Here is a 22167-nt window from a genome sequence, read left to right as displayed (position 1 = left end):
ATGGATGCAAACTGCATTTCGTTGCCTTGTACCTGTGACATGTGCAATGACAATAAGGTTGAATTCTATTCTATTCTATATTAATTCAGAAGACAAACACCCGTCTCTGCTTTTGAGATTAGCATTAAAACCCTCAGTTTTGACAAATAATACAGTTAGAGTGGATCAGGTGACCCTGAATCTTCCCTTATTTGTGCTGCAATAAGCCTAGGCTCTTGTGGGCTTCCCATCATGTATGAATTTTTTCCTTCTTTGCTCTTTCTGTGTTTATACACCTCTCTGCATTTAATCATTAGTTAGTATGTATCTCTTGCACAGTATGTTGTTCTGTCTCCTTTTCATCAACCTCAGCCAGTCACAGTAGATGGCTGTCTCTCCTTGAGCCTGTTTCTGCCAGATGTCTCTACCTCTTCAAATGGAGTTTTTCCTTCCCACTCACACTAAATGTTAGCTCATATGGGGTACTTAAATTGTTGGGGCTTTCTTTGTATTATTGTTGTGTTTTTAACCAGCAACATAAAGTGTCTTTAGGTGACTGTTGTTGTGGTTTGGTGCTGTATAAATATAATAGAATAGAATCGAATAGAATAATGTACTTCAGACCGGGAGATTGGCAAAATGTATAAATAGGATGGTGATTAGGGGAATTGGAGACAGCTGTGTAACACAGCAGGGATACATTGGGAATAAGAAGACAATGGAAGTAAGACTCAACACAAGAAAGAGACAAGAGGCCACCAAACTAAAACACAGACTAAGACACACGAGCTTGACACAGACAAAACCAGAAACAGACATGAAGACAAGACTGGCTTTAACACTAGAGTGTTTTCACAAGTGTTCCATCCACTTGTGGAATGCTTAAAAAGAACTACACTTAAAAGCAATATGGAACTGAAAACAAAAGAATACATAATGTAAACATATCATCAAATAATCCAGGACTCACAAACAATGATATGATGAACAGAACTATAAAGAACAAAACTGAGAAATGCTTGGTAAACTGACCAAGGACTATGTCATCATGTCAATTTTTTAATATCATAGTTAATGTGTCCTGATTTGTAGATAGTGCCACCTGACAATTACCAGGAAATCCAACTGGGTGACAAGCCAGAGTTGTTTGCCTACACACCCACTGACTAGAAAAAAGGTCCAGGACTCTTCAAGCTGGGATACAGGCATCAAAGACAAAGATGTAACCAGATAGAAAGTCATCAGGAAGGCATTGCCTGTTGTTGCTGCTGCTGTCAGACTTTTTAATTCATCCACTTGTGTCAGACACATATTGAACAGGAATAAACATGACTCACTGCACTCTCTCACTTTGTATGCCACAATGTTTGCTTAGACACCTGTATGCTTATATTGTTTATTATATCCCAGAAACATTAATCTTAAAACTTGTGTTCCTATGTCTATATATAAGTTTATTTTCATATCTCTATATTAATCTATTTATAGCTCCATTCCCTCACTTCATTTTATACAATTGCTTTGTTCCTGCATGAGAGCTATTTAAAATGGTTTCACACAAAGTGCCTCCAGATGAATACAGAGTAGTTTTGGACAGCAGAGGCTGGAGAATGGTATTGCTCTCTGTGTGAAAAATAACTACTTATTTGAAATGAAGATGAATGTATGTTGTCAAGGCAAAAAAAAGATTTTTCTTTTAAACAGTACATTGCATAATGAGAGTTGGCAGTTCGTCTTGTCACCGGAAGGTTGCTGGTTCGAGCCCCAGCTCCCACAGTCTCGGTCGTTGTGTCAGAAAAGCGGCAGAGCTACGCCAGAATGCTCTTTGTGGACTACAGCTCAGCCTTTAATGCAATCATCCCAGACATCCTCTGCTGACCTTCCACCACTCGCCCATTGAGAGCCTACTAACTTACTGCATCCGAGGATGGTACGGCAGCTGCACTAAGGCGGATAGCGAGTCAGTGAAGACAATCAAATATGCTGTCATGACAAAACTCTGTTCAGACAGTGAATGGACTGATTCTTATATAGCGCCTTTTTACTCACCCATATTACTCAAAGTGCTCTATACAACATGTCACATTCACCCAATCAGGCCAGATGTAGCATGCCATCACATAAACAGTGCCATCTTACCATGCCAGAAGTCAGCCAGCAGTGCCGGCTTCACACCAGATCCAGGCAACACCCGTCTGCTATGTGGGATGACTTGTTCTTTTGGCGTTTTAGTTGTGGATTATGTTTGGGCTGTGTCTCTTGCCCTTTCAGTATAGTATTGTTTTCTTGTGCTTCTAAGTGTCCCTTTGTTTCTTTTTAGGTTATGTAGTATGGGTTAGGGATATTTTGTATGTTGTTTTTGTTTAATAAATCCGCCTTTTGGATTATTCCCTGATGTGCCTGAGTTCTGTTATTTAGTGTCATTTTGAAAGGCACACAGCCAGCATTGACATATAATTGTTCTTTCAATTTTTGATAAAGATTACAGTGAATTGAGATGTAACTTGGCCCAGAGATACCGTAGGTCGCCCAGAGTAAGACGGTGTTGAAAGTTGGACATCAACTATTATGGATGATTTTTAATGAATTTTTGAATATGATGCAATATTTAAGTAAGTGTATTGAATTCAATATACATGTCCTTTAATTTCTGAGGAATCTTACAGTAAATCTGGATGAAACTTGGCACACAGGTACAGTAGGTGTCCCAGAGAAGGAATCTGTTGAAAGTTGGACCTCAACTACTAAGGATGATTTTTAATGAATTTTTGTAATAGACATAATTGTAGTGTATTGACTGTATTGCATTGAATATAAATGCCCTTTAATTTCTGAGGAATTCGACAGTAAATCTGGATGAAACTTGGGACACAGGTACAGTAGGCTTCCCAGAGAAGGAATCTGTTGAAAGTTGGACCTCAACTACTAAGGATGATTTTTAATGAATTTTTGAAATTTGACATAATTGTAGTGTATTGACTGTATTGCATTGAATATAAGTTTCCTTTAATTTCTGAGGAATTCTACAGTAAATCTGGATGAAACTTGGCACACAGGTACAGTAGGTGTCCCAGAGGAGGGATGTGTTGACAGTTGGACCTCAACTACTAAGGATGATTTTTAATGAATTTTTGTAATAGACATAATTGTAGTGTATTGACTGTATTGCATTGAATATAAATGTCCTTTAATTTCTGAGGAATTTTACAGTAAATCTGGATGAAACTTGGCACACAGGTACAGTAGGCTTCCCAGAGAAGGAATCTGTTGAAAGTTGGACCTCAACTACTAAGGATGATTTTTAATGAATTTTTGTAATTGACATAATTGTAGTGTATTGACTGTATTGCATTGAATATAAATGTCCTTTAATTTCTGAGGAATTTTACAGTAAATCTGGATGAAACTTGGCACACAGGTACAGTAGGCTTCCCAGAGAAGGAATCTGTTGAAAGTTGGACCTCAACTACTAAGGATGATTTTTAATGAATTTTTGAAATTTGACATAATTGTAGTGTATTGACTGTATTGCATTGAATATTAGTTTCCTTTAATTTCTGAGGAATTCTACAGTAAATCTGGATGAAACTTGGCACACAGGTACAGTAGGTGTCCCAGAGGAGGGATGTGTTGACAGTTGGACCTCAACTACTAAGGATGATTTTTAATGAATTTTTGTAATAGACATAATTGTAGTGTATTGACTGTATTGCATTGAATATAAATGCCCTTTAATTTCTGAGGAATTCTACAGTAAATCTGGATGAAACTTGGCACACAGGTACAGTAGGCTTCCCAGAGAAGGAATCTGTTGAAAGTTGGACCTCAACTACTAAGGATGATTTTTAATGAATCTTTGAAATTTGACATAATTGTAGTGTATTGAATGTATTGCATTGAATATAAGTTTCCTTTAATTTCTGAGGAATTCTACAGTAAATCTGGATGAAACTTGGGACACAGGTACAGTAGGCTTCCCAGAGAAGGAATCTGTTGAAAGTTGGACCTCAACTACTAAGGATGATTTTTAATGAATTTTTGAAATTTGACATAATTGTAGTGTATTGACTGTATTGCATTGAATATAAATGCCCTTTAATTTCTGAGGAATTCTACAGTAAATCTGGATGAAACTTGGCACACAGGTACAGTAGGCTTCCCAGAGAAGGAATCTGTTGAAAGTTGGACCTCAACTACTAAGGATGATTTTTAATGAATCTTTGAAATTTGACATAATTGTAGTGTATTGAATGTATTGCATTGAATATAAGTTTCCTTTAATTTCTGAGGAATTCTACAGTAAATCTGGATGAAACTTGGGACACAGGTACAGTAGGCTTCCCAGAGAAGGAATCTGTTGAAAGTTGGACCTCAACTACTAAGGATGATTTTTAATGAATTTTTGAAATTTGACATAATTGTAGTGTATTGACTGTATTGCATTGAATATAAGTTTCCTTTAATTTCTGAGGAATTCTACAGTAAATCTGGATGAAACTTGGCACACAGGTACAGTAGGTGTCCCAGAGGAGGGATGTGTTGACAGTTGGACCTCAACTACTAAGGATGATTTTTAATGAATTTTTGTAATAGACATAATTGTAGTGTATTGACTGTATTGCATTGAATATAAATGTCCTTTAATTTCTGAGGAATTCTACAGTAAATCTGGATGAAACTTGGCACACAGGTACAGTAGGCTTCCCAGAGAAGGAATCTGTTGAAAGTTGGACCTCAACTACTAAGGATGATTTTTAATGAATTTTTGTAATAGACATAATTGTATTGACTGTATTGGGCTGTTCCATCGTAATGTGTGCGCGCGCGTGCGCGTGTGCGCGGGTCTAGGCTCTCAATCGGGATATAAAGCGAAAAGGCGCTACCGTAAAGACTGGTGTAAAAGCGCAAGGAAATTTATGCGGCGGATAAGAGGCGGCTGGCTTGACCGCGGCTCACAAATGACGGCTCACTTTACCGCGGTCTAGTACGCAGTACGGAAAAAGTCAGAATAACGAAAATAAACTCCACCTAAACTTGGTTTATATCTGACCCAGATAGCCTGCAGGTCATAACTTCTTACCTGAAGTTCAGTTCACACTTGGACTGGCGGCCGCCTCAGGTCTCTTTTCCTTCTGCGTCCCCTTTCCCTCATCCACCTGCTGGCCTCCACCACTTGCTAATGTTACAGAATCTGTGGAAGCTCCGCGATAGCCACCACACGAAGTAACGAGTAACGACCCTATCTAAATCCCAGTAACGACTAACGCGTTCCTGATTTTGGCATAATAACTAGTTACCGTGCTCGTTACCACAATAATAACGTAGTTACTGTAACGCGTTACTTAATAACGCGTTAGTCCCAACACTGCTAATAAGCAAGCACTTTACTAATTACTGTGCCTCTAGTCCCTCTGTATCTAATTCTTATCAGAAATAGTGTAATTTAGTAGAAAAGAAATCCACAATTTATAGACAAATTAACCAATGAAAACTTAGAAAATGTGCTGCACCTGCTCCTGAAAAGCAAAACAAACCAAAGACACCATTTATGACATCCAAAGGATCAAAATAACCTACGATTATATGCCAAAAGACAGAATGTCAACCACTATTTCATTTTGAAGCGTGTGTACCGATTACATAGTCTAACAGTGTGTGTAGGTGCAGGATCATTTTCAGAAATTCTTGGAAAATATAAGAATATGCCCCTCAAGGCCTTCTGTAGCTCTTCACCCAAACCCACTCATGATTAGAGAGCACCATTAATGTTTGCCTTGCAAGAGGAGGCAGTGCATACTTTAAACTCTTCATCTTTGGCTTAGAGATATATTCACATTAAGAGACATGCTATGCAGATTCTCCTTAGTAAGAGGAAAGTCCCGTGTTTGTCAGGTGACTCATTTTACCACAGTGCAGAAAACCTCATTTCACAGTGCTTAGAGGCCTGCCTTTGATTTATAAATCATTTGCACTCAGAAAGAAAATGTCATTCAGTCATTCTCAAATCTAACTCATAGTTACCCCAGAGCCTTTTTATTCAAGATCTGGGAACTCACTAGACGACATGCTATTCAGCAAAACTGCTTAATTAAAAATAAGACAAAGTTCTTTTCTAAAGAGTAGAAACACATTACCCAAATATCTATGTATGGATTTATGTAACCTTCGGTCAAATTGTCAGCTGCATATGAAAAAAAAAACATAAAAGCAAAAAAACCCCTCAGATTGATACAATTTAGAACTTCACAATTGCTGAAAAATAGGACAGTGTTGGATTTCTCAACCTCCTGCTGACGCAGACAAATCATTTGTGCCTACACCACCGAGTTGAAATAATCATTTTAATGTAAGTCATGGTAGTCAATAAACAGTGCTTTCTCTTGTTCCAGTAGCAATAACATTTCAAAACATATTTCTAAAAAAAATGGATGTGCTGAAATGTAAAACTAGGGTTCTTATGAATATATTTTAAATTTCAAATAGATCAAAAGCCCTACCACAAAATATTTGATATCTGATAATTGTTACTAAATTGACTTGACATTGCAAGTGCCGTGATTACATGATTTCATAAATACTGTAAAACGAATGCAGAGGAAAATAAAATAAATATTCTTAGCAGTACATCTTCCTTTTGTTGCACATCTTTCCGATTCAGTGGGTACACCACTAACATTGACCCTAAACACTGAATAACCTACTTATAAATATTGAATAAAGGCATTAATAAGTTATTTCAATGATGCTTTTATTGAACAAAGTCAAAGTGTTTTTCGTCCATGTTTATACCTCCCACCCTTTATAACATCTTGTGCTTTCTTTAAAAAGTACACTGCAGTGGAGGCACTGCATGTTTACAGCACGCACTAACTTGAAGAAACAGTGTGGGATGAATAATATGTACAAAATAGCATGTTCTGTCACTGCTGCCCTCTTGCCCTCCGTGAGCTTCCCCTGCACTGTGGAGATAAATATAGAGTGTGTCCACTTCCCTCCGGGACTTACAGTGTGCTGATATCAGAGCAAAGTTGCTGACAGATGTTGGACCAGTACTGGTTGCCATTTGGCTTAAGAAAATAGCCATGTCAACAAATACTTTCAGTTGATCCATCAGCTTAGAGGCCAGAGCGTAACAAAAGCTCCACCATGCTGTGGCCTTATATAATACTACTTTCACGGATTGTTAGCAGATTCATCAATACAAGTTTGAGTGGACCCTTTTTGTTGTTGTCGTTGTAATAGAGGCCAAAGATTAGAGCCTTGCAGTCAATTTAGCCACTAGTTGAGAGTGTACAGCCCCTGCAAATTGGTTCTTTCTATACCTTCTTTTTGACATTTAGGAAATAAAATATATATCTGTACCTGTACCAGGTTAATCATCTTAGTTTAGACTATTTAGTGTATGAATTTTGATAATCAATACGATGCACAGCAACATGGTGATTCGACATTGTGTGCAAAACGTTTTCATTCTAATTTTTGTCATGGATAATATAACATAAAAACTAATTCTAATGGATAGAATTAGTTCTAATGGATAATATAACATAAAAACTAGTTTATTACAATTTCTTTATTACAATTTTTTTTATTTTTTAACAGCATATAATACTTTATAATGTGCCTAAGTAACCATTAAAAGAAAAGGAGGACACATTTCATTGCTGACTACAATTCTAACAATAAATGTGTGGCAGGGTTAGATTTTGCGTTGTTACAAAAAGGAAAAGCATGCAACATCAAACATAACTACAGCCATCAAATACATCAAATAGTTCTGTAAAAAAACCAAAACTGATGTCCAGTACAAATGCTGCCAGATCTGTCACGTGAAAGTAGAACGTGCTGGCCAACGTTACATGAATAAATTCATATAGGCTTTTTTAAAAACATGTTTCGGTATCTATATGTGGCATGTGAATATAGCTTTTTGATAAATCCCCTTTAGATTACAAGATATTTTATTTGGGGTGTCTTGTGGTATACTATCATTATAGAAAGTACATAACACAAGAAGATACACCACAGTCTTCTTTAATCCAATCTAATTTCACACACCACCATGCAGATGTCTTTCTAATTAACATCAGAGCATATCCCCTTGAGTATGTTTGAAACCCATTATAAGACTACACAGCAATCTGGGAAATTGCTTTCTATCATTTTGTTTCATCTTATGCTTCTTTGATACCCAAATATCCAACAGTACCATTTTAGTAACATGGCATAGATTAGCAACTCTATTGCTACTGGGTTGTTGATTTAAAACCGAAAAATCAAGAACTCAAAATGTTAAAAAGACCTGGCACATTGCTGTGGCGTCTGCTACTTAATTGAATCAACATGATGCTTCAGGGTTTGGACTGCTATTTTGACATAAGTCCAAGCTGACATGTCCATCATGTCTCAAATGACATGTTTTCTCTGGAAGATTTTGGCCACAGAGTACACGGCATCGTATCATCTATCCAAGTTATACCTGAACTAAAAGATTGTGTTTTAAAGTGTTTTTGAAAAGCTAGGTAATGGAAAACCGTCCTATGGCACAGACATAGCAAACTCTGTACTGTGTTTAGACCATTAAATCATATTTGCCAGTTGTTACGGCTGGTTTAAAGAAACTGTGGGTGTACTCACACTAGGGTATGTGTGCAGCGTCCAAGCACATTTGACCCCCAAAGTTCAGTTTGTTTGACTAATGTATTCACTTTGCTCTATGTGAACAGTGCCCTGGGCCAGGTGCCCTGGCACTGTTCCTGGAGAGTCCTGGCCCAGGGCACTCTGGGACATATTTGTATATAATCTGTATAATCTATTTTTATGGTCTCTTAGCACATATCTACTGTTCTCCAGTATAGTGTTCTACTGCTATACTGTTCTCCAGTATAGATATTTATCTACTCTGACAGAAAAGTCAGACAGAGAGCATGTGTTCGCTGACATCTGAGAGGGGGAACTTGATTCGCACGAGCTTCACACAAAAAACAGTTCAGCCTAATTTTCCCAGCAGTACACAATGGTGAAGCCAGGACTCGTCACAAAATCTAGCCCAAAGCTGCTCCCCGATAATAACCTATAGACTCAGCAAGTCCCTGATGAGTTATCCAGGCTGAGCAAAAAGACATCATTGCATCTGAAATGAATTTTAAAAGAAGAAACAATGTGTATATACACACACATACAGTACAACCACATATAGGTATAATAACTACGACTGCTTTTATGAAATGGGGCAGATAAAAGCTTTAGATATGAAAAATGGCACAGATGCTTGCCATAATCAAGACAAATTGCATGGATAGATAGGGAATAGGGGCCATTCATCTTCTTCGCCCAAATAAAAAAGCCATTCATGTTCATGTGCAGTCTCTGTCATCTACCGTGTATACACTTAGTCAACATGTTGTTCCTTTATAATGTTTTACACCTGGTATAGGCAGGAGTTGTCTTTAATTCACCCAATCTACTGAAAATAGCAGAAATGGAAGAAATCTGTTAGTCTGGGCCATCTCTGCGGCTCTGCAGTATATAATAATTATAATGGGATATTATACTGTAATTGAACCCCTGAAGAGAAATTCATTTCCTTTCATCCCGTCAGACCTGCACACTGAGGTGAGTGCACAGCATCAGTGACAGAAAAGCACCTCAGGGACTTTGGGGTGGGAGATTTAGAGTCTTGCTCCAGGACACTTTAACATGGTGGTTGCTCTAACATGGGACTGAATGTGAGCCTTTTCAAGCAGGGTCAGTCCCCTTAATGATTTCAGTGCGAGGTTTCCCTCTTTCTCTTCCCAGTGCTTCTCTCCCTCACACTCATTCACTGCATTCTGATAAGACAGGAGAAACATTATCTGTAAAAACAGATAATGTACCAATAACAAAGCGCTGCAGCTCATTTATAGTAACATTTTACACCACTGAATGGTCACGATTCTACCTGTACTCTTCTTTTTCTAGCTGAGAACCAATTTCATCCATCCATTTTCTCTCACTGCGCCGGTTTAAAAGCAGGACACTTTGCCAGTGTATAGCAGGCTTCTGGTGAACTGATTTGCATAAATCATGTTGTTTACAATTTACTAAATCAATGGGGTATATTTTTTTATCTCTGTGTAGAGGTATCACCATGGGCTGGTTTTGTTTTTTTGTTTTTTTCTAATTTTCTTAATTCTTTGATCTCATGTGCCATTATCTGTTTGACGTAAACCACCGTGATCACACTACGGAGGCTGAGCATTGCTGATCTTTAGAGACTACTGGTCAGCACCGTGGCTGTACAGAGAACTAATAATGGAACAACACTGCTGTTCAAAGCAGATGGGATTTCAAAGCTCTGAGAAACTCAAGCTGGTTTTGTAATTATTAACTGATTGTGTATGTAGCCTAATAAATAATTTGCTGCCATGCAACAAAGCACCCAGGGTGTTGATGTATTCATTTAACACTGAAAAAACTGTCAAGTATTCATTGATAGAAATCGGCTCAACGTTAAAACTATAGAGGAAAAATTAGTTTGGTGATATTTCTCTCTATTTTCCTTGTGTATTTCTATCATCCATATGAAAATGATGTCTGTTTGGTTAGGGCATCCCAATAAACTTAGTATTTATGTACCTGCATCTTTGTCACGCTGCCAGCCTGGGGCTATTTTTTGCGCTTCTGTGCTACTCTTCACCAGCCACATGAGCTGAGCTGCAATCAGCTTTTGATGATGGTGGGGAATATTTAATGTTCATGGGAGCAACGTTTTTCCCACGGGTGTCAAATGAGAGGGAATATTAGTGTTCCGAACTATTAAGGGAACAGAGACCGAAGACAGAAGACACAAGGGGAGATCAGCAGTCTCCCGAGCAACGGATATTTTTAGAGGTGATTTTTCAATGTGGCTCAGAAGTTGAGAATTGTATAGAATAAGTGTTAGGAAACACATACAGTTCTTAAAGGTTTTCACAGTAGCTGCATCAAAAGTAGGAGCATTGCATCTGGTGTGTATTTGAAAATTTGAAAGATTCATCAGGACAGTTACAACACTGAAGATCCGTGTTTGGTGTTGAAACCCAGCAGTTCAGTCTCTTTCGCTCTTTCACTGATTGTTATTGTACAGGTAGTTTTAATATAGCCAACAATAAAATGTAACTATAATTCAATATGTACCTGGAGAAGTACATTTCATCGTTTTCATAGGATTACTCTACAGTTGCATTTAGTTATTTCATAACTGTCTCTGCATGTTGTTGGTCAGTTTGCTGAGTTTAAGGAAAGTGTTGAAAAGTGGTGTACAGATAAGAAGGGGCCAGTCCTTCAAGGCATCCCTCAAATTACATCCTGTCTGATAGCAAGATGGAATCAGGCGAGTAGTTTATTGAAAAATCTGATTCTTGTAGAGACTGGTCTAATTTAATAATATAAATATAAAATTTGCAATAAGCAAGACCTATAATTAGGCCAATTAAAAGCCACTTAGATTGTGTAAAAATGCCATTCATGAGCTGCCTGGCATAGCTGAAACATATATATATATATATATATATATATATATATATATATATATATATATATATAAATATATTTCTCTGCATTAGTCTATAGTCTTTTTGGAAAAAAAAAAAAGTATCTTGCTCAGTGGCTGCTTCAGTCTTAGGATTTGAGCCGATGTCCATTAGTCAAATAACCATATCTTTAGTCATGTTATATCACAGTAGTAAAAAGAAAAATAAAGAGGAAAAAAATCAAATGCATAGATAAATCAGTGGTGAAATAAACTACCATGTGTACCCTAGTGCTAACAGAGTTACACCAGTGGCCCCGTGGAGGACCCAGTTTTGTGCACATCCGGTCCTTCTGGTATTCTCTGTGCAAGTTAAACAATGCTGCAGCCTGCCGCCGTGATGTGAGAAGAGAAGAAAAGGAAGGGATGAGTGCTCTGCTTCGATATAGCAGATGTTGTGGGAATGGGGGACTGAAGTACCAGTGAGGCAAAGACATAGAGTCTAATGATTGATAGAGTCTCTGAGAGCCGAGCTGCTGCAAAATTTCCCATGTGATGTGAGTGTAACGAAAGAGAGTTACGCAGATAAACCTCTGTTTCACTTTAATCAAAGACTGAACCGTCAGGAGCTTTTATTTTGTAAAAAGATACGCAAATATCATGACTTATAAAATACTGCACAACCTTTCCTACATACTTCTAAATATTTAATTCCACTTACCGTTCACTAAAAAAACCCTAGATTTACACGCATTAACCTTTGTAGATCCATGATTAAAACTACAGGATGGGAAGCACAAAGAGAGACGGTGAATAACCATTAGGGGTTCATGGTTCACTACTTTCAGTACTGATTGAAGCCAGCAATGCCATTTCAGTTTTTAAAATTGCATAGTGTAACTCTGACTCTCTGTCTTTTTGTTAAAACTGAGGACAGAGCTCATCATCGGCAACAGTCAGGTTTCTTCATGCTCATAAAGAATGCATTTCCTCCATGACAGTAAAACACAGCAGGAGCCATCTGAATCTCCTGCAGATTCACAACACTAACTCTTAAAGACAAACTATAAATGGACCAAAATGGACTGACAACCTGTCAACATTACAACAAACTCCAAATCCTCTCCTTAAACACATCTAAACACAGATCTGTCACTCCGCTATTACATAATGAACTCGCCCTTTTATTCAGGCCAGTACACTAACCTTGTCCAGTGGTTAACTACAAGATTTACTTCTAGGACTGCAGTTATACTGACTAAACAGACTGATGACAGTTTGGTTAACAAGGCTTACTGAGAAGACATTTTAAGAAATATTACAATATCATAACTTCACATCAGATTTTGGCAACAACAGAACAGCCAGTATTGCTCGCTACTATAATCAATATTGAACTACTATGTGAAACGTGTTTAAAGAAAGTCTTCCAGATCACTTTGTGAGCAGTGTGCTCTAACTGCTCACAAAGTTTTATTGGCTTGATAAAGTAGTTTGTTGTGTAATCTTGCAACACCAGACAGCAAACAGATGGCTTTGAAAACATGCCTTTCACAGAGACTCTTCACAGAGAAACCTACCTTACAACGTGCTCAAAAGCCAAAGCGTAAAATAAATAAACTTAACTTCACCTGCCTAAAATATAAATTAGGAGTGTTATGATGATGTGGAGTATAATGCCATCTGCTTTGGAATTCCAGATTACTAAATGATGATTCGGTTAATTGTGATATTCAAGTTGTGCTTTTTTGGCATATAAAAACAACATATAAATTAGATGTTCAGATTTGATTGAACTATTGCTTGAGTGCAGATGGAAACATTACTTAACAACAAGACATCAACCAGTGCACACAACAGGATGAATCTGTTTCTCCAGTAAAAGAACTTCTAATCCATTTACTGAAAAGTGAATTTAAATGTAAGCCGGAACTGCTGTGTTGCACTCATGACATGCATGACCAGCAGAAATCTATACATGAAAAACAAGAAACAGTTTCAGTAGAACAGCACTGTTATATTTCTTCCAGGATAAAATAAAACAGTAGTGCAAGCCACTGACTGATCTCCCGTTTGACTTAACCAAATGTGACTTTTTGTAACTATGAGTCAAGTAGCCCAACATCATTCATTTCGTGGCATCCTCTATTCTTTACTGATATTTCAACTTTCACAACCTATTAGTAACTGAGCTGGGACAGGCTTTGTTTTATGGTGTGGGGGTATTATTCCTGCATTGATTGCTCATTGGGCTGGCTTTGTACTGGGTCCCGAAAGGGAAATTCATTAGCATGTGCATATTCTCTGTGGCATTTTGGCAGGGTGACAAAACAGTTATCCTGAAATGTTGCATTGGGAGTTAAACAGTCTTAGCTTGTTGGTAACCAGGGGACATCCCCTCTTGCCTTTAGATTTGTGTTCAATAGAATGTAAGAAGGTGTGGATGCTCTTTAAATTGATCCATGGAGAATTGCTGTAGCTATAAATTGGTACATATATTCGTTCATGATAATTTCCTTGGCAAAACTCATCAGCCATTCCCACATTGTTGCAATTTCATCATGGCTGCTGATGAAATGGATTCACCCTTTACAGTCCTCAGTTAATACACAATTCTAATCTCATAAATCTCTTTTCTTTTCTTTGCGTTTCTTTTCTTTTTTTTGGTGGCTCAGAATTTAATAGTGTGTTGTTTGCTGTTAAGAAGGTTAATGGTTTGATCCCCAGTTTCTACATCTATAATTTATGTTAAAGTTTCTTCGGGCAAGATAAAGAAACACAAGTAGTGCTTTATTCATCCATTTGGGTTTGCGTGTGTGCTTGTGTCTGTGATTGCAGCTTGTAGTGCAGAAAGCGTTTCAAGTGCTGTCGGAGTAAAAAAAACATTATATTATAGTCCATTTACCATGGAATAAACTAGGAAAGGGAAAGCTGTTACTAACTAACAAACCAAACTAATGTGATAGTCTAGTTACATGGTTTAAATCTGCTGTGAGACTGACCGTCTCATAGCAAGAAGGTCTGAATCTGAGAAAGGCCTCTTTATTAGGTTGATTAGTGATTCTAAAAAAAATGTTGGTGGGACAATAAGTGGTTATCTGTCACTGTGGTAACCTGTCAAAAAAATAGCATTTAAAAAAAATTGATGACAGGGTGTACACCAGCATGAGAGAGTTGAGCCAAGGATAGAATACAATCTTTGTGTATTGAACACATGAAAATCACCAAATTACACAGGAACAAATTGTCACCAGTTGAATGTTAAAATAAGATAACATAAGATACCTTTATTAGTCCCACAAGGGGAAATTTCATTAAACTTCATGTGTCCAAGTGGTAAAAGAATAATCCTTCCACCTGCACAGCACTAAGCAGCTGCACTGTCATTCAACCATTAGAGCATCATGTATTGTGTCATTACAGTTATCTTGTTTTATGTAGAACCAAGACAGTCCACATCTTTTAAATAAATAAAGTAAATAAATGAGGAGTAAAAAGAGTTTGAAATTTACTGCAAAATTTCTACCCTTGAAATGTATTCAGTGGTTAAAACTTTTTTATTAAAACTGTTGTTTTCTAGGATGAAATGAAGGCCAAATTGGCCAAAACTTCAATAAGCTAATGGGATTTTATAAATTATTAGCTTCAGAGAGTCAGCGATGCAAATTTCAATACTGCATCCAATTTTGAAACAGCGTTTCAGTTTTCTGCTTCACTATGCCTAAAATATAATGCCGGAATTTGCTAGTTGCTGTTGCTGCTGGTCATTACCTAAATAGATAACTAATCAATATCACAGGACAATCTTGTATATTACCCCGAAGCAATTATCTGACTAACTGAATTGGAAATTGAAGTAACGTATTTCATTTCTGTTTCTTTTTTTCTACTTCCCTTTCAAACGTGGTACAATCCTGGGACTTTTTTTAAATTTTTTTAAAAATTGAAACAACCCATGTAATAGAAAAAAAATGCAAGAACAAAAGGAAACAGTTCCCAGTTAGAAAATTTATGTAGTAGCAAATGCTACTGCCCCCTGGTATCACTGTCAGAATCATAACCTGAATTGATGGTTAGTCCCGTCTCCAAAATGGCTTTTTTTTTGTCCAAGGAAAAACCTTTTTTTTAATGTCTTGCATCCCTCATTCCATGAAATATTGCACCAGTGCACATTTAATAGTGCATTTATCATAAAAGAAAGTCCAGAGGATTGAAAAAAGATATGGGTTAAAAGAAGACAAAGGCAAAATTAGAGTTAAATTGCATCGTAAACATGTTCTCCTAATGAAACATTTGGAAACATTGTTTTTGTTTTGTTTGTTTTTTTCAATCAGGTGGTTTGTGCATTTCCCAGTCAGTGAAAATACCACGTGAACCAAGATCTGGAGAGTTTGACAAGATTATCCGGAGGCTGAGTGAGAACCCCAATGCTCGAGTAGTCATTATCTTTGCCAATGAGGATGACATCAGGTGAGTACAGCAGAATCCTGAGTACTGTCAAGTAACATAATGTTTATCCAGACTTATCTCAACTACTGTTTTTAACACTTGCTTAACACCACATACCTATTTTTATGCCATGGGAAATAAATTTAAATGAGATATAGTTCTTCAAGAAATTCCAAGCTACACGACGAGCAGGCAGGTGTTAAATCAGCGGGCTAATTAGCGGGTAGCTCAGTAGGTACAATGGTCGCCCCATGATTGGAAGGTCGGGGGTTCGAATCCACTGAACGGCTACCCTGAGGTACCCCTGAGCAAGGTACCGTCCCTACACACTGCTCCCCGGGCGCCTGCTTAGTGGCTGCCCACTGCTTCACTGAGTGAATGGGTCAAATGCAGAGAAAAACAAGTAATTTCCCCACGGGGATCAATAAAGTAATTATCATTATTATTATTATTATTATTATTAAATCAGAAGTTCCCAAAGTATGGGGCCCGTCGGGAGCACGCACTGGGCTCTCCAAATCACGGACCTACAGAATCCCACATTCTTGATTTTTAGTTCACAAACACGTCTTGTAATGACTAACTACTCCTGACATTTTGGAGATGTTAGCTCTTTATTAGGGGTGCAACGATACACAAAATTCACGGTTCGGTTCGATACTTTGGTGTCACGGTTCGATATTTTTTCGATACAAAAAATTGTTCATGTCTTTTTAATTTGTCATTTATTAAAATTATAAATATTTATATTTTAACTCAAAAGTACAGTTTTTAAATTTAATGTTGCGGAAACAACAATATAATAAAAATCTATCTGATCGAGAAATCACTCATCTTTGGAAAAGAGAGTTTATTACAGAGAAATGGCTCTTTCCAAAATAAAAGCTATACTATACGCTTCTTCTGGGCTATACTCTCAGCAGCATATTAAACATATCAGGTCCCCATAAGGAGAATCATGTGCTAACGGCTGTTTAAATGACTCGGATAAAGTTTGTAGCATGCGTGCTTGTTGTTTTTGTCTGCTTCCACTTGTCTTTGCACTAGGATGATGTCTGCGCAAATGTGCAGTCATATTCGTTGTGTTCCCGCTAGTGCTGTCAGCGTTAATCTCGTTAAAATGACATTAACGCCATAACGCGGCAAATCTCCGTTAATGAGTTACCGTGGATTGCTCCGTGCTTGGGGCTGGACAGCGTCAACACGTTAACAAGCTAACTGCGCTAATGCACTACTTCCCACCAATTGAGCATTGCGTGGCACTTCTGACATACTGTTTTACTTTTGTCCATGACGTGCTTACCATCAGGGTCATGCTTCACATGAAAACCAAGATAGTTCCAAACGCCAGATCTGAATGAGGGTGGGGGAGGTTCAATTTCGGGTAGCTTTGAGGCAGTTGCCATGTTGCAACGAGCTTAGCTTCTGTCTTGCTAGCTTGCACTGCGCTCAGTGGATCTGCGCTCGACAGTGCAGCCTAGGCGGAGTAGTCGAACGCAGATGCACTGAGCGCTCAACACAGACAGCATCGTCAGAAGAAAAGTTGATAAAATAAATAAAACATTTTGTATTGTTCGATATATATGCGTACCGAACCGAAAGCACTGTATCGAACGATTCAATATCGATACGAGTAGGGTTGCCAACCGTCCCTTAAAAAACGGAATCGTCCCGTATTTAGAAACAAAAGTACACGTCCCGTATTGAGCTAATAAGGGACGCACTTTGTCCCGTAATACAGTGAGAATCAAAAGTAGTCTATAAGTTTTAATGTAATTAACGCTTTGTTTGAAAACATAATTCCCAGCCCCGCCCCTGCTTTGTGACCAATGAGCTGACAGCACACTTATTCGAGTATGACAATTCAGATTACCGCTCATCTCATTGGTTGAGGAAAGGTCGCTTGCGGAGAAAATACCGGAAGACAACAGATGACCACAACAAAAAGCATGGCCAACAGGGAAACAAACGCCGACACTGCGGCGCAAGTCTCAGACGACAGTACACCTGAAGCTGGGCAAACACTGTGATTTTCAAACTGCACGATTGGCTCGCATGGGTTATAAGTTCGTAGGTCACGATGCAGGTCTCACACTATACCGCCCGATGCTCTGATGCGACCTGAGTCACACTGTGCCTCCATAAAATGAAGGTTATAACAGAAAATCTGTCGCTCGCTCTCCCTCTTTGTCTTTCACTCACACAGACACACACCACCATCAACTTTGCTAAATTACTAATGACAAACATGATCAGGCAGCTGTGATTGAGCAGCGATGTAAATCCAACTATTTTCACGGTTGTTGTGGTCGTGATAATTTGGTGATGCCACATCGAAAAGGCTCGGATGAGCTTTCCAAAGTTCTACAAGTTGTGCCTCCATCGCTTGAGTCCAGATCACACGCTGCACAGCCGTGCTGCTCCGTCTTTTTCACCGACGTTTACGTGTTTGCACGTGAGCAGTGTGAGCGGCTGCGGTGACACCCTCACGAGCGATTGATGATCGGGAGCTGGTCGTGAGGTGTTAATCGCTTCTCGTTACCCCACGTATACTACGATGGCCTACGATGAAGGCCAAAATCGGGCCGATCACCAAATTGGTCGCACGACTCAAAAATCGGCTCAAAATGGGCCAAAAATCGCACAGTGTGAGCCAGGCATTAGACCAGCAATGTTTGTTCCTCTCAGAGAAAGAAAAAAAGGCTGCAAAAGTGCAGGGAAGAATGGGAAAAGGAAAACACCTGGCTGGAAAAGTGCACGATAACATCTATAAAGCGCACTGCACTGTGTGCCGGCGCACTTTTTCCATAGGCGTGCTTCTAATGGTGAGCACATGAAGAACATGAGGGGCGTGAAAGCTCGGGGAACCCTTAACCAATTTTTGTCTACCAGGCCACGGCAGAACCAGATATGGTAAACACTGGTTTGTTTGTTTTTAAACCCTCTGGTTAAGGTTAAAATGGGCATGTGCAGTGAATATCAGCGCTATGTGGCCAGAAGTGTGATAATATAATTTATTTTGTGTAATAAACAACTGCAAGGATAGATGATTACAACAAATAGATGAGTAATACATAAAAGTAATACATAGATGAATAATGATGATGAGTTATGACGCGTAATCATGGGAACAAGTGGGTTTACAAACGGGAGCAAAAGCTGAAATAATGCCTCTGCTGAAGCCAATTGCACTAAATGCACTAAATGTGCACTGTTACAAGAATATTTTTCTTTCTATTGTTTTCTATTAATTTATATAATTTTAAGTTAAGCAGGACAGAGTTCTTTTAAAGAAAGATTTACTTTTATTATCAAAAGTTAAGCATGACAGGCTTCTGTTTAAGAAAGAGACCTGTTTTATTGTGTTAATGTTGTCATTTTGAGCTAAAAATAAATGGCTAAATGATTTTTGTTTCCCATGTGTTGATATCACAAAGAATACGCATCTACTTAAATCAAATTCAAGTCAAATGGTTAAAAAAAATAATTTCACACACAAAAAAAGAGCTAAAAAATTCACCACACTGGGAAGGGTGAAGACAACTGGGTCGCCCGGCCCTGGCCACGAGGTGTCCCTTATTTATTTCTCAGGGAGTTGGCAACCCTAGATACGAGTATTGTTGCACCCCTACTCTTTATATAGTAAAGTTACAGTGGGCTACAAATGATACCAGGCTGATCCTGCCATCATTTGTTCCCCACTTCATATCATGGACAAACAGCATCCCACAGTTGTTTATGTTTTTGAACCAATTTTGCACAGAGAGGCATTTTTTGAAAAATGTTCAAAAAATTGATAGCAATGTTGAATATTATTACACAGGTAAAAAAACCCAGCTACACGTAAAATAATTACACCGTGACGCCTCTGCCTTTTAAAATAGAGGGACAGTAACCGTGTGTGTGTATGTAAGCGTGTAAAAACGGAAGATAGTAAGGTTAACAGTAACAGTATTTTGTCTCTATCTGCCATTCTGCAATTCATCTAATGTAAACAATAACGTAGCGCACAGCGTGACGTGAAAAAAGTCACATACCTTTGACGTTGCGTGACAAACTCTGTATTCCTCGTCCACCCGTAAACGCAAAACCTGAGTTTTAAAAAATCTCAATTTGATTTGAAATTGATTCGAAATGTCGTTTACGTGTGGACGAAAGGCCCAAACACATAAAAACAGCTGCACTTACAAAGATACCTGTGTAGGTGTGGACGTAGTGTAAAAGAGTTAGTTATTATATTTCTACCTGTAATTTATTGCAGTTTACTTTTATTTGTTTAATTGTTTACTAAATGTTTGGGTTGTGAAATGAACTGCAATGGAGTTTGAAAACAAAATATGGGTGTGTGTGGTTGGAGGATTTGTGCTGGGGGGGATTTTTCTTGTGAAACAAAGGGTTTGGGAACCACTGTGTTAAATACTGCAGACTGTATTAGAATGTGTGTTATAGATTTATTGATTATATTACCTTATCTAAATATTTATGAGTTACACATCTCAAATCTTGTTATACTTGAATATGCTCAGTTCAACAAAATTCTATTTTTTTTGTATAGCTCACCAGACTGAGAGCCTATTCAAGGCTCGCAAAATTTCAAAATCTCTGGTAGCCCTTCGGGCAGGCATTCTTAGGCATTCGTAGCCCAAAATAAATTTAAGTAGCCCGAATAAAAAAAGATTTTTTTTTTACGTTTGGTTTCCTTTACAATATTATACATTAAAGTATAATATTGTAACGGAAACAAAAATTAATCAAAAAAATTGTTAAAATACAAATCACAACAACTGTATAAAAATTACAATCATCAACTCAAATACTTGGTTCTAATTGAACAGAAATTTCTATGAACTTGTAAGAACTGTGTAGAACATGAATCAGTCTGTGTCAGATCCTGAATCTGAAATTTTCACTGAAGTCACGGGTAAGAAGTAAGTGGAACCAAGATCTAGGCCATTTGCTTTTTGAAGTTTGCAAAGACTGCTAAATTCTGCCAATGGTAGTTCACTCTTTGCAATATAGCACGCTGTTCTAAACAGCTTTTTCAGGAGTTCTTGTTGTGCTTGGTTTATTTGTAGTATGTTTTTTTGCAATTGGTGTTTGTTCTGGGAAAGATACTGCAGACTGGGCAATAATGCATTTCTTGCATTTCTCATGGGTTCTGATGGGGTCTTTCTTAAAATGACTGGTCCCAGTAACAAAGGCGCTTGTCGACTCAGAAATCAAATGAAACTCACAACACACCTGGCAGAACATCATGTTATTTAGCTCGTCATATTCCAGCCACAGAAATTCTTTTGTCCATGAAACCAAAAAAGCTGCGCTTTCTTTTTGCCTCATAGTCTTTAGGCTAGGTGACAAATCGTCAACATATTACGTTTTCGGCTACCCACCACATTCCTAAATGACGACCTCGGAAAAATGAGGAAATATGAGAACCGTCTACAATCTCGCTCTTTTCCTTCAAATAGCTTAGAAACACGCTATTTAACATCATTTAAGTCCTGTTTAAGGTGAGGAAAAAGGTTATGGTTAGGGCTAGGGATAAGGTTAGGTTTAGGGCTGGAATACAGGGCTGGAACGTTGGTTACCGCGGGAGCGTCATTGCACTGGATTTCAGCCATAACCCGCCGCGTACCATAAGAACGCCGAAAGTCTCCTTTCGCGTTCCTCAGGAACGCCGCGGGACGTGACAAAACGTCGCCATGTTACGCCTCGGGAGTGAGAACGGGCTCGATTTGTCATATCTTTTCCGTTTTGTGATCGGCTTTTCTTTGGCTGCCCCTTCTTCACCCTGACCTGTCTTATTTGGCTCTGCAGAACTAAAATACCAGCGTAAATCCTGCTGCTTTTACACACGTACTTACATAATGATCAGCGATTCTTTGCGCACTCAACCTCTCACATGTTTAAGCTTGCTGCGAGAGATTTCACTTGTCGCGTTTGAATAGTAAGCTAATGAGTGATAAGACGATGTCAGAGGAATTGGTGCGCAATTAATCGTCACTCACCAATCAGTGCTGCCGCTCTCTATACACCGTTCGCGCGATCGCAAAATGAAAATGAAAGCAAAAAGCAAGCGCAAATTCAAACGCGATTTCAATATGTCACATATTGACAGTGGCTCATCGATGCCAATGACATAATTACTCAGCTACATTGGCGAAAGAATGCAAAAGCACTTACATATATTTTCCTATGATAGCCCGACGGGCAGGGCTGAGTTAGATTTTGGTAGCCCGACTGGAAAA

General features: G+C 38.3%; 1 protein-coding gene across 2 annotated transcripts in view; it reads left to right on the top strand.

The window, feature by feature from the left end:
• Positions 1–22167, top strand: part of LOC146494465 (metabotropic glutamate receptor 4-like) — a 214981-nt gene that overhangs the window by 155007 nt on the left and 37807 nt on the right. For both annotated transcript variants that reach the window (XM_085146101.1, XM_085146100.1), the window contains one exon: positions 15805–15940. In XM_085146101.1, the coding sequence (XP_085002227.1) occupies positions 15805–15940 (136 nt within the window). The remainder of the gene's footprint in view (positions 1–15804; positions 15941–22167) is intronic.

Source organism: Neolamprologus multifasciatus, chromosome 20, assembly GCF_963576455.1.
Source record: "Neolamprologus multifasciatus chromosome 20, fNeoMul1.2, whole genome shotgun sequence".
Lineage (NCBI taxonomy): Eukaryota > Metazoa > Chordata > Actinopteri > Cichliformes > Cichlidae > Neolamprologus > Neolamprologus multifasciatus.
This window is presented reverse-complemented; position numbering and strand designations above follow the sequence as displayed.